The sequence below is a fragment of the Pinus tabuliformis genome, chromosome 6 (genome assembly GCF_031772625.1).
Source record: "Pinus tabuliformis cultivar Carrire ecotype Pingquan chromosome 6, CPIR1, whole genome shotgun sequence".
Classification (NCBI taxonomy): domain Eukaryota; kingdom Viridiplantae; phylum Streptophyta; class Pinopsida; order Pinales; family Pinaceae; genus Pinus; species Pinus tabuliformis.
This window is the reverse complement of record NC_142292.1, coordinates 846211913-846224823: the sequence shown is the minus strand read 5'-3', so window position 1 is coordinate 846224823 and position 12911 is coordinate 846211913. Positions and strand designations below refer to the sequence as shown.

Sequence of the window (12911 nt, the reverse complement as noted above, 5' to 3'; positions counted from 1 at the left end):
AATTTGGATTTAAAGTTATGAGACCAGTGCCTTTAATTACAATGCCCAGAGAAATAAACTTGCAGGATTGAAAGGGTTATCAAGTCACAAGATAACAAATGTTGCTTGATGGATGATCAACTAGCCAATATTAAATGCAAAACTAACTCAGGATGCAAATGCACAGTGAGATTAGAAGATGATTTGTGAAACGAGATGTTAAAGCCTTAAAGTACTTAGATTATGATTTTATTTGAGTTATACACTAAGTACTTAAGCAAAGATTCAAAAGATAATCCCAATCACAAAGATAAATGCCAATTTTCTGAAGTGCCAACAAAGTAAATGGATGATTGAAATGTACAATTTGCCACCAATTCAAAATAGAATACTTATTCAATCTTACTGAAATTGCCAATGATAAATATTTGAAACTCAAAACTAATTAGTCCAAAGATGTTCAAAATAGATCCAATTCAAATGCAACTTAGAGTAAATTTCTTTAACTCAAAGAGATTCAGATTTAAGCACACCTGCCATTCACAATTAAGTGGAACAAGAACACTTTGAGCAAGTTAGAAAGTTAGATGCCAATAAGTCCTTACAACTATCTTCTTGACTAAATATGTGAGACAAATTTTCCTTAGACAGTGAGCATATGTGTGCGTGATTTCAAGAGATAGAAAATTAAATTCAATGCCAATAAAAACCTTGCTGAAACGAACTAAAAGGATAAAAATTTCAGAAATTTTCCTCAGGACAGCAGTAAAGTTTCTCATGACAGCAGTGAATTTTAGATACCAAACAGGTGCTAAATCAGTGAACAAATATGCCAAACAGTCATTCTTTCACCAAACTAACAGTGTTGATGTTTCAAAGATATTTTTTTGTACAACAGTGAGGAATTTAATGTCAAATGCCAAATGTGTTTGACAATCCTAAGTTTAAATATCTCCTTGAATAACCAAAACTGAAGATGCAATTTGTTTCTAAGATTAGACTTCAGAAAGCTTAAGACGTTCAACTTAAATTGTAGTTTTTAAAACAATTTCAATGTCTTAAAATTATTAGTTTGATGTTTTAGACAGTGATAGAAATAGAGGTTTAGATAATGAAACATAAGGCCGTAGGCCTTGAAGCAATTTGTCCAAAAGCTTCTAGTGTGTGCCACCTGAAACACAAATCTTCTCCCAAGAGACTTGATGATAGATTAGCTCAAAATTTAAACCTCTTACCACAATGATGAGAAATCTGAAAAACACCAGTTTCTTCCTACACTTCTCTTCAAATTTGAAATATATATCAACCCATAATTTTATCTTTTTCCTTTAGTTCAAGTCTGAATGGCAAAACTTTGAATTAACTCACAAAACTTTTCAAAAATTTACCACAACGATAGAAGGGGTTAAGCACTGAGAGTTTAGAGGCAGATTTAATGATTAGAAGGTTGTTTTAAGCCTTTAAGGGTAGGAGGGTGCCACAAGCAACGAGTAAGGTAACAGGGCAGGGGAGAGGAGGAAGGGTGGCTGTGACAATGAGAAGGAAGGCCCAGACGAGGGCAACAAAAGAAAAAAGAGGAAGGGAAAGATGGACGGAGGGAAAGGAGGGGCCCTAGGCTAGAAGAAAGGGCCATGCCGAGGAGAAGAGTGTATGGCAGGTCTAACGCAGCAAGGATAGGGCCGAGGGGAAGGCTAAGGAAAGGTTGCGTTAGGTAGTCAGAGGCAATGCTGGGCCTGTAGGCCTTTTAAAAATTTTGAATTTTAATTTAAAGAAATTTTTGGCCCAAGATTATTTTGAATTCTAAAGTGAGATATTTCTGCCTTCAATCATTCTCCAATAATTATTATCAAAACCCCAGATCTGAATGTTTCAATGAAAGATTTAATCGTTTTTCTCGCTGCAAACAAATTTTCAACCCAGATCTTGCCCTCCAAGGTTTAGATCTGACTCAAAACTGAATATTTCCTAGGCTGATTTCTCGGGTTTATTCTTTCACAAGTGAAAAGAGAAAAACCCAATACCCAATATGTACAAAAATAGAGAAAATCCCAAAAACCTAGGTGTTAAAATTCAAAATTATGTTACAAAACTTCAGATCTACAGAAGTAAAGTACAAATCTATACAAATAATTGATAGATTTATTAGATCTGAGGAGTATGAGTCTAACTTCGCTCCCAGATCTATACATCTAAGTCCCTTTCTAGCCAGATCTAGTTATTTAGCATAATTTTTAAGAGATAAATAATTTTAAAAGAGATACTAGCCCACAAAACCCTGTAAGAGAAGCATCGTTAGATAAATCCTGGGGTTTCAAACAAGTGGGCTCTTCGTATTTTATGCCTCAGGATTCGACTGATCCAACCGAGGACTTCCCCAAATGTCCAAATTTTTTAAGTACGAATGATTTCTGCAAACTTTAGATCAAATTGTCAGATCGATAGAGATATAAAATAACAATATACTCTTCAAGAATTAGAGATACTTGTTAATTCAATCAAATTAAAATTTATACTTTAGATTCAATAAAATAAGCCATATACCTGTGCAATAGGTTATTCTACGAGAGCTATTAATCGACAATTTATAAATAATATTCAACAGAACATTAAAAAAAATATTACCATAAAATATCGGAGAGGAACACTGCCATCAATAAAACCCCAAAGACTTTGCGTTGTTATTATTTTAGAAATATTACAAGAGAGCTTTAAGTGCTAGTACACAATTTAAAAGATCGGATGATTTGAATGACAAGTGACCTCTAATTTATAGATTAGTTCTCCAGTGGCTAGTTGGCTTGATCCCCATCAAAGTAATCTCAACCAATGAAAAAAATTTAATTATCTTTTAATCTCTTCCGTCAAATTTATTTATTTTTTGAGGAAATTCGAATTTTTCATTTAATTCAATTTTAATCAACTCAAAATTAATTATTTTGAGTTGATTTCCTTAAAAAATTGATTTTGACTTAACTACCAAGGACCAAGGGTCCAAAATCTCTTAAAATTTTCAATATTCCCTTGGTTGGGGACCTTCAAAAATTAATTTTTCTAAGACCCACGAATTTTTTAATTTGGAGAATTAATTTTTCCTAGGACATAAAATTAATTAAATTTTTGGCTTAGGATTTTAATTAATTTTTGCTAGAAAATTTAATTAATTGACTCATGAGGGGATTAATAATTTTTCCGACCCTCAAATATTTTAGCCATGGTGTCTAACTATGAGGGACCATGCACTAAGATATTTTTTACATCAAGATATTACATTTTAATACATGAAAGGGGAAAACCCATTCGTTAGACCTTCATTATTTTACTCAATTCTGAGACTTAAATATAATCTAGTAAATCAAGTGATTTGTAATAAAATAATTTAGCCAATTAGCTAAAATTATTCCCAAATCATCTTTACAAAGAATCGATCTAAAAACATTAGGACGCCTAAGATCTTGACGACAAAATCCACCCTAGCTTTGGGGTGAGGTTGGAGGGAAAAACTTTGTTGATCATTTGTGTCTAGAAACACAGATGAATTGGTGAGACGAAAAACCTCCTAGGATGAAAATCATCATCAAAACAATAGGTTTACCTAGGTTGTTACATACAGATATGGTCTTACTAAGATTATTTACATTACAAACATGCAGAATGGGTTTACAACTTTAAACAATGATGACTGAAGATGATGATGAAATCTGGATGATCTCACTGTTCGATCATGATGGAATCTTCTTGCGAAAATGTATACTGCTATAGGGTAGTTGACGCAGAGTGGTCAACATCTGGCTCTACTTGGGGATAAATTGCTTCATTGAAGGAATGTGAGAATCTAGAATCTGCACTCAGGCAACATACAAAATCACATAAGTAGCGTCCATCCAAATGTAATCCAAAAATCATCATATAACATTAAGTGCATGATATAGAAGCTCTGAAACGTACAACTAACCTTAAGACAAAAGTGAAACTTAATCTATGAAATAGAATGCCAAAATGGAAACTATGCTAACAACAAAAATAACAAGGATTAGGGTTAGAAATACAATACAGAGGATGCCCTATGGCATCAGATGTGTTCAATATAGTACATACTGAGCATTTGCCTGCTTTTTGGCAAATCAATGGGTTGTTTTTCGGATGTGCCATGCCTGATCATGCATATTGTAGGACTTTGTCTTATCCGAAGATCGAGCTGCTCTCGGCCATCAGATGCATCAAACTGCTTCCTTCTTCTTTTCTGCCTTTTGTTCTTCTTCTAGGTGGGCTGAGATGTCAATACTGAGACCACTATAGATTCCCTGTCCTGATCTTGAAAATGCTTGGACGAAAGATCTGAAGAATCTGAAGTATGCCCAATCTTACTCTAAATATACTTTGTTAATGGTGACACATAAGCTTGGTCTTTCTTAACTTCCTTTGTAACCATAGTCAATTTGTCCTTAATGGGAAAAGTGACCTCCTTGCGATGAGATGGGAATTGCTTCGACGGACTGGGAGGCTTATGATCTGTTGATGGCTCTTTATTATCTGACTTGAGTTGGAACTTCTGTATATGTGATCTTTCCATTTTGTCCAACTTATTTTGAATAGTAGTAATTTGATCAGAATACTTGACTTCTATGGTACTGATTTCCAGTGTGGAAAAAGTCGCGATAAAGTCGGGATTTATTCCCCAAAATGCGATTTTTTCGAAAAAAGGATTAAATCGGCCGACTTTTTGCCGACTTTTTAAAAAATGAAAAAATCGGGAATAAATCGAATTAATCGGGAATAAATCGGGAGTCGATGGGAAAAAGTCGGCTAGCTTAAAAAAATTCCGTCCGCGGGCATAAAAAGTTAAAACCAGAATTCGTCGTTTAATTTTTTCATTGTGTTTTGGGCCTTGGCTTGTTCGCTGTGGAGCTACGAGGGTTTCCAGTTCGAAGTGGGTGTGCACACTGCATTTGCTAGCCGCTGCCGTCAAGCTGACAAGGTAAGTGGGTCACGGGAGGCACAGCCGCACAACAACATTTTCTATAGCAGGCTCTTTTAAGTTTTATTCCAGCCTTCGTTTGAAGTTTGACTAACAACTTCTCATACAAGAATACTTTGAGAACCTAACTTGTTACAGGAGTCTTTTTCTGCCATTATACAAGGAACTCTATTTGTAATTTAAAGCAGATTAGGGATGCATACTGTCTGTCACCTGTGGCTTTCCTATATTTACTATTGACAACCTAAGCCCATGTGCTATCCACTAGTTCAATCTTCGAGGCAATTTCTTCTGGTTTTCCAAGCTTGCTGAGATGTCTGCCTAAGCATTTCAGTATCCTTTGATGTATCTGTAGTGGACTGAAGGTCAACAATATGTAGCTTTAGTTTTGCTATACTATGGCCTTCGGATTTGATTGTTTTCCTCTGTTCTAAAATTGTTTGAGGCAGGTCCTTAGGCATCCTTCAAAAGTAGCCAGCTTAATTGACAGCTCCTCCATCAATTTTTTTCTGATCAGAAATAAGCTGGGTTAAATTGCCAATCTGTTTTTCAAATCACTGACTTTGGTTCGTAGAAGATCCAGTTTCTCTAAATTCCTTGATAAGCTTTAAGCCATAGAATTAATGTTTCTGCATGAAATTCACTTTGTAGCTGCCACCTTCATCGTGGAAGTTTGAAAGAAAATCATTTAAATTTGACAAACCTTGAAAATATCAAAACCATGCACCTTAAACTACACTACATAGAAACCCTTCACATGTGGATCTACAGCGAATTCATTGGTGGACTGGGTGGAGAGCAGATCTGGAATCTGGATAGGGATCCACACAGCCTTTACAATTTGAGCATGGAGATCTGCCATTACTGTTGATCTTTTGGAAACCACACACTGCATGTGACTGTAAAATGCCCATAAAATTTAGCACAAAGCCTCACCATGAACGTGGATTTTAGAAGATGATTATATTATTTAGGACTGATGCATACAGAAAACTTCATGGCTTCAGTAGCTCTTTCCCTGGAGTTCCCTTATCCTTCTTGTTTAAATCAGTTCTTAAAAAGAGGAACTAAAAAGCCCTACTTATGAGGGCACTAATAAAGCCTGACCCAACCTTCTTTGTGTGTCAACCAAATTTTTAGGCACAACAACATTTTCTATAGCAGGCTCTTTTATTCCAGCCTTCGTTTAATATTTATGACTGTAATAAATTATTGTATAACTATAAATTATGACTGTAATAAATTATGACTGTAATAAATTATTTCACTGTACATACTACATACATTTATGATTTATTATTTAATATTTATTATTTTAATATTTACTAATTTGTTTCTAAATTCTGAGTGCAATACAAATTAGTAAATTACTAATTATAATTTTGCTGATTTGAATTTCTTTCCATTCTTTTTGTGCCCAGGTTTAAACTTTAAATTCCAGCTCAAAGTTTAAAACAAAATGCCGAGGGTTTTGGATTCTATGTGGGAGTTTGGTGAGCCTGATGTTATACCTGAAACTGGGACGGTCAATAGAATGTATTTGACTTGCAAATTGTGTGGAAAGCATATGTCAGGAGGCATCAACAGATTAAAATTCCATTTGGGGCAAATTCCAGGCCAAAATATTGAACTTTGCAAAGAGACAACTCCAGAAATCATCCGACGGGCCATTCAATCATTGATGGATAAAGAGGAAGGAAAAGACACCAGGGCAACACTAAGAAACCAAATTGCAGGGGGCTCAAGAGTGGGGGGAATTGAGAGTGGCAATGTTTCTACAGCAGCATCACCTTCCTCACCCATGGGTACATTGGGTAGTGGTACTCATCCTTCTATCTCATCTTTTTTTGTTCCTAGAACAGCAGCTGGTTCACAACCTGGGATTAGATCATCAATGAAAAAAAAGGAAAAGGCAGAAGCTGACAAGTTGGTCAGTAGGTGTCTTCTATGGAGCGATGTTCCCTTCAACATTGCCAAGACAAACCCATTCTACCAGCCTATGTTTGATGCTGTTGCTGTCGTTGGCCCGGGGTACAAAGCCCCCACCTTTGCAGAGTTGAGAGGGCCTCTTCTTCAAGATGAAAAGACTGAGTGCACTACTAGATTGGCAGAGTTTAGGGCATCATGGGAGCACACTGGATGCACAGTCATGTCAGATGGTTGGACTGATCAGAAGGGTAGGACCCTTCTTAACTTCTTGGTTAGTTGTCCCAAGGGGACAATGTTTATGAAATCTGTTGATGCATCTGACCACATTAAAGATGCACGTTTATTATGTGAGTTGTTGGACATCTTCATTCAGGAAGTAGGCCCAAGCAATGTTGTCCAAGTCATAACGGACAACGCTGCAAATTATGTTGCAGCTGGCAAGATGCTTATGGAGAGGTATCCTAACTTGTTTTGGACACCTTGCGCTGCTCATTGCATTGACTTGATGTTGGAGGATATAGGTAAAATTCCTACTGTGAGGGATATTGTTGAATCATCCAAGAGCATAACAAAATTTATTTATAATCATTCATCTGTGCTTAGCTTGATGAGAAAATGCACCAACAAAAAAGAGTTGGTGCGGCCTGCCATTACACGATTTGCCACTACTTTCATATCTCTTCAGTCTCTGTTGAATTCTATGTGGGAGGTGAAGAGCATGTTTCTCTCAGCGGAATGGCGTTCTTTATCTATTAGCCGCAAACCGGAGGGAGAGGGCATATGCAGACTAGTTTCATATGATCAGAGCTTTTGGGCAGGAGTAGAGGAGGTGTGTGCCATTTCAGAACCTTTGGTAAAGGTTCTTCGGTTGGTTGATGGAGAGAAGCCCGCAATGGGCTACTTGTATGAGGCCATGGATAGGGCCAAAGAAGCCATCCGTGCTTATTATGCAGATAAGGGAGACGAGGGGTTGGAGAAACAACAGGTCATATGGGGAGTGATTGATCAGCGATGGAACAATACCCTCCATCGCCCCATTCATGCTGCAGGTGTCTACCTCAACCCTGCATTTTCTTATGCTTGTGGTTTCAGATTTGATGCCGAGGTGATGGATGGATTCTTCACTTGTGTCGAGAGGATGGTGTCATCTAGGCGAGAACGTGAGGAGATTTCTAAAGAAATGGAGGCCTATAGGATGGCCACTGGCACATTTTGTTTTGACATGGCTATTCAGAATAGGACGACCAAAATGCCAGGTAAGTTTCAGTTTGTTTCAAATTTTCAAGTTTAGAATTTCAATGTTTTTTTTTATGTTTCTCATTTTTTTTTTAACTTGTAGATGCTTGGTGGACAAGCTATGGTGCCAGAGTACCAAATCTCCAAAAGCTTGCCATTCGAGTGCTCAGCCAAACATGCAGTTCCTCTGGGTGTGAGCGCAACTGGAGTGTATTTGACAAAATACACTCCAAAAAGCGCAACAGGTAAAAACTAAAAAGATTTCAAATTAAATTTTTTGAATTCATTTGATTAATTTTAATATTTAAATTTTCTAAGTACTAATTTACAATCTATGACCCTAATACAGATTGGAATCCAAACGCCTCAATGACATGGTATACGTCTACTACAATCTTCGATTGTGGGTGAGACAGCTTCAGAAACCTACTGATGTGGAAGCCATCTCATTGGACAATATTGATACCACCGCTGCATGGAGAGTCGAGACTGAGAGGCCAATCTTGGACACGATCCCGGATTGGTTAGGTGTGGATCTAGAGGATGTAGCAGTTGCAGAGGAGGGAGAGCTAGAGATAGAGGAGGAGGAGGCGGAGCAACATCAGGGTCAGGAGGCAGTAGCAGAGCTGGATGAGGACGCTGAGGAGGAGGTGACACCATCTAGGGTGGGCAGCAGCAGCGGCAGCGTAGCACAGAGGCCACCTCTTCCATCAGCTTCTAGAGGACGATTGAGTCCATTTCCTTTTGTATCCTCAGGGGCAGGGTCTTCTTCCTCTAGAGGAAAAGGCAAAGCCATTCCCTATTCCCGTAAAAGGGGAAGAGGATCTCAGTGACTGATTAGTGATTACTTGATGACTTTTAGATGACTCATGATGTACATTTATTATATTTTTTGTTGATATTTTGACTCTTGAGAGTTGAAACTCAGACAGGACTCAAAATTCAGGAGTGGATTCACTATTTTGATATGTGATGCAGCACTAGACTTCATATACATATTATATATTAGCTTTCTTTACATGTTTATGTGGAAATGCATTTATTTGATGTTGTGGATACTCTAGATGTTAAAAAAAATTAAAAAAAATGAATAATTTTGTGTTTTTTTAATTTTGCCGACTTTTTGCCGACTTTTTCAAAAAACTCCCGACTTTGCCGACTTTTTCAACTTTTGGACCCTTGCCGAATTAATCCCGACAGCGACTTTTTCCACATTGCTGATTTCCTTTACATGACTTGATTCCATAGTCTTTATTACTTTATCATTATCTGCTTTTATGGCCATCAAACAATTTTGCATGTTAGTCATCATGGTTTCCATTTCATTAGCATGTTTTTCTTCTATACCCACAACCTGACCGGTTTCCATGTCCTTTATCATTGCGTTATGATTTACTTGAATAACACTCATTTCTTTCTCATGATTTGTTTCCATGGTAATCAAATGATTTCGCGTGGTGGCTATCTGATTAGAGTGATTAACTTCCATGATCTTCATTTCCTTAATGTGTTTTTCTTCTATAGCCAGCAACTTTCTCTGCATAGAACCCATTTCCTTGGCATGATCTGTTGTTAATCTAGCTTCTACGAAACTCAATTCTTTGGCATGATCAACTATTAATTTTGCTCGATTAAGCTCCATGTTCTTAATGAGTTGAGCCTGGTTGAATTCCATATTCTTGATTACCTGCGCTTGATTCAGTTGCATATCCTTAACCATTTGAGTTAACTGTTTGATAAAATCGTTTTCAGTTTATTTAGTTTCCTTTACTTCGGCCTTTGCTTTGACCTTTCTCTTATCTCCATATTTATTTTCAAAGGCATCAATGATTGATTGTAAAGAATCAAAAGTGTTATCAGGAAACTCAACAAACCATTCTAAGGCATCTCCATCTAAGGTGAGAAGAAAAATTTTCATTTTCAGATCTTCATGGTCGAAATATAAGCAGCACTTGCTTATATAGACGCTGAATTTCTGAAGGTGAGCCTTGATAGTAAAAGCATTGTTACCTTGAAAAGGAGGAAACTCATCAATGATTTCACCAACTTCATAAGGATAATTATGCAGAGCTCCCTGAATGTTAGTAAAATCATAAGGAGCAAAAAAATCATCCATGATGACTTGCTTAAAGGGAAAATGAGGGGCCAAATGGATGCCAAAAAGAAAGATCTTTGTTCAAGAAAATCAGGAGATCCATAAGAAGCGAGCTTCTAGCAGAAATTCTTGTAAGAAATAAAAGAAGTGGAGTTCCCACTTGAACATGAATCTAGCTCCAAGATCCAAAAGGCGAAAAACTGAAAGGTTAGTCTGGGAGAAGCAGCTGAATATTAGGGAGGGCTTCTTGTTTGAGAAATAATGGATGAATAAGTGGAATCGCCACCCAAATAGGAAACCAACCGAAATGTCCAGGTGCTAAAGGTGCAGATAGAGAAGATGAAAGGATTAGTGAGAGGAAAAAGATAAGGCGATGAAAAGATGAAAAGGCGCCAGAAAATGTTGTGTCGCTTGACGGGCTAATGAATGGTGGAAAATATTAGTGTGAAAATTCCTAAACCCGGAATTGGTACTACAACAAACTGATATTACTTCTCCTACTTGTTAAGCCATACAAGTATTTACTGTGTTCTACTATAAATATCGAAGTAAATACAACTGCAACATTCACTATTTAAAATAATATGCCGAAACAAGAAAGCTGAGCATAAGAGAAAAACATCACACAAGACACTGTTATTTTTGGACAAATGTCCCCGGAAAAACCCAATGCAGGAAAACCGGTGCAGCAGATCTGAGGGTTTTATTATTATGAAGTAGTAATTCTGAGTACAATTCGTTGGATGCTCAACTAGCAATCCGATACAGAGAGAAACTGGACAAAACAAATAGTGAGATGCTCTCACCCTGTCACTGGAAGAATCTGAGTCTGATCACGCTGGACTGGAGCCTCTGCGTCCCCTCTGTGGCCTTTATGCAGAACTACGTAAGCCTCACGCAGTCTTTGCGTCACCCCTGCTGGGAATCACATTGCTCCTCCTTTGGACCCTTTGTTGGCTAGAAATTCCGAATTTCTGCCTCCCAGTCTCACACCTTGGCTCCCGGCTTCTGAAACTCGATTTCCTCAGCAAGAATTTGATCTCCCTTCAAGGCCTACACTGCCACTGCGTCAGCTCTACGTGCACTGCCACTGTGTCAGCTCTGCGTGGGTTAGCTTTTGCCTCTCTCTGGATGTCATTCTGCCCTCTTTGCCTTGTACTCTCTGGCCTAGGAAAACTTCCCTCTTTCGGATACTATCTCTGCCCCTCACTGCAAAAGATCACTTCGATCACTCCTCTAGCAATTGTTGTGCTACCCTCTCTGAGAAATTCGATTTTCTTGATCTCTCTCGGTGTATCTTCCAAATGACCCTCAAGCCTCCTTAAATAATCTTCTCGTTGACATTCAACGACCCAAATTAGAAGCTAATCAATGGCTAAGATCATTTTTGCTTGATCCTCATCTTCTTCTAGAAGTTACACCCATAGTTAGATTAATACCCATTAATTATTTTAATTTCCTAAGTTTAGACTTAGGGTCCCATTAAAAATATTTAATTATTTTAATAAAACAGTCTCTGGGTGGAATTTCCCAAAACACTTTTTGGGTTCTTTGGAATACATGTGCCCAAGCCTCTTTGCAAAATTTGAGACTTAGAGCAAATCTAATGCTACCAGAAATCAACATTCCCTCTTAGCGATGAATGTGCTCTAGCAATGCTTCCCATTGAAGTATCACCCTAACTTCATAACATCATCCTCTGCGTTGTTGATGTTTGACATGCTATCCACCAACTATTGCGCTGCTGCTGCAACTATATTGCTACTGACCATGCCACTGTCAACACTACATCTGTACTACAACTCCCTCTCAAGTGTTGCATCTGTGCTATTGCTAGCACTGCCACTGCTAACACTTCATTTGCACTGCGACTGAAAAACATCCCAAAATCTAAACAAGTGTTCAACATAGATACATCTCGATGTTGAAGATTTGACTGCTGCTTGTCCAACGCTATCCCTTTGAAGCTACTGCGCTGTTGTTGCTACTGCGTTGTGATTCCCTGCATTGCTGCAACTCTGCACTACGCTGCTCAGACTTGGAGTTCTTGCCACAACATCTGTTGCTCCAACACTCCTTTGCACCAACTGACACTAGTCCATCTTGCTACTTCTTATTTGGGCTCCCATAGCAAGGAATTGATCCGAGAGGTGGGTGTTGCTTTGGGGTAGCATCGAATGTGCTCTAGCCATGAAAATTGGTGGAGAGGCTAAAGCACATGAGATCTCCAAGACCCAGAAATGGTTTGGACAGATTGTACCCGGTTTGGGAGATATTAAAATAATTAATATTCTTAATGGAGTTCCTAAGTCTAAACTTAGGAAAAATAAAATATTAATGTGTATTAATATAAAACTGGGTTAGAAGGTTCCAAAAGTCATGGATCAAACCAAATCTAATCTTAATCGTTGATTAGAGATTTAATCTCGGCTGTTGAAGGACCAATGAAAAAAGTATAAGAAGAGGCTTGAGGGTCAGTTGGAGAATACACCAGAGTGATCAGTCATTCATTTTGCTAGAGCGGGGTTGCTAAGCAAAAGTGAATCAGTGATCAGCAGCGAGGGGCAGTGAGTACTAGACAGAGAGGCAGAGACAATATTGAGAGACTAGCGCAGAAGCAGGGAGAGCGAGAGCAATAGTCAGTTCAGGCCACGCAGAGCCCAATAGAGAGCGCAGAAGCTAGAGGGACTGCGTCAT

The 12911-nt window shown here is 38.0% G+C and overlaps 2 protein-coding genes across 5 annotated transcripts in view; both read left to right on the top strand.

Annotated features, from left to right (window-relative positions):
* Positions 1-12911, top strand: part of LOC149261524 (azadirone synthase LFS-like) — a 396585-nt gene that overhangs the window by 134768 nt on the left and 248906 nt on the right. The window lies entirely within an intron of this gene.
* LOC149261525 (uncharacterized) lies at positions 4862-9148 on the top strand. Its single transcript, XM_089422343.1, has 4 exons — positions 4862-4954; positions 6376-8139; positions 8223-8364; positions 8469-9148. The coding sequence occupies exons 2-4, from the start codon at positions 6414-6416 to the stop codon at positions 8950-8952; spliced, it is 2352 nt and encodes a 783-aa protein (XP_089278469.1). The 5' UTR covers positions 4862-4954; positions 6376-6413; the 3' UTR covers positions 8953-9148.

Bases quoted from the DNA above. Each gene is read 5' to 3' on its own strand.
- LOC149261525 (XM_089422343.1), top strand. From the start codon at position 6,414: ATGCCGAGGGTTTTGGATTCTATGTGGGAGTTTGGTGAGCCTGATGTT. The intron at 8,140-8,222 runs GTAAGTTTCAGT...TTTAACTTGTAG, and splicing joins TAGGACGACCAAAATGCCAG to ATGCTTGGTGGACAAGCTAT. The intron at 8,365-8,468 runs GTAAAAACTAAA...ACCCTAATACAG, and splicing joins CACTCCAAAAAGCGCAACAG to ATTGGAATCCAAACGCCTCA.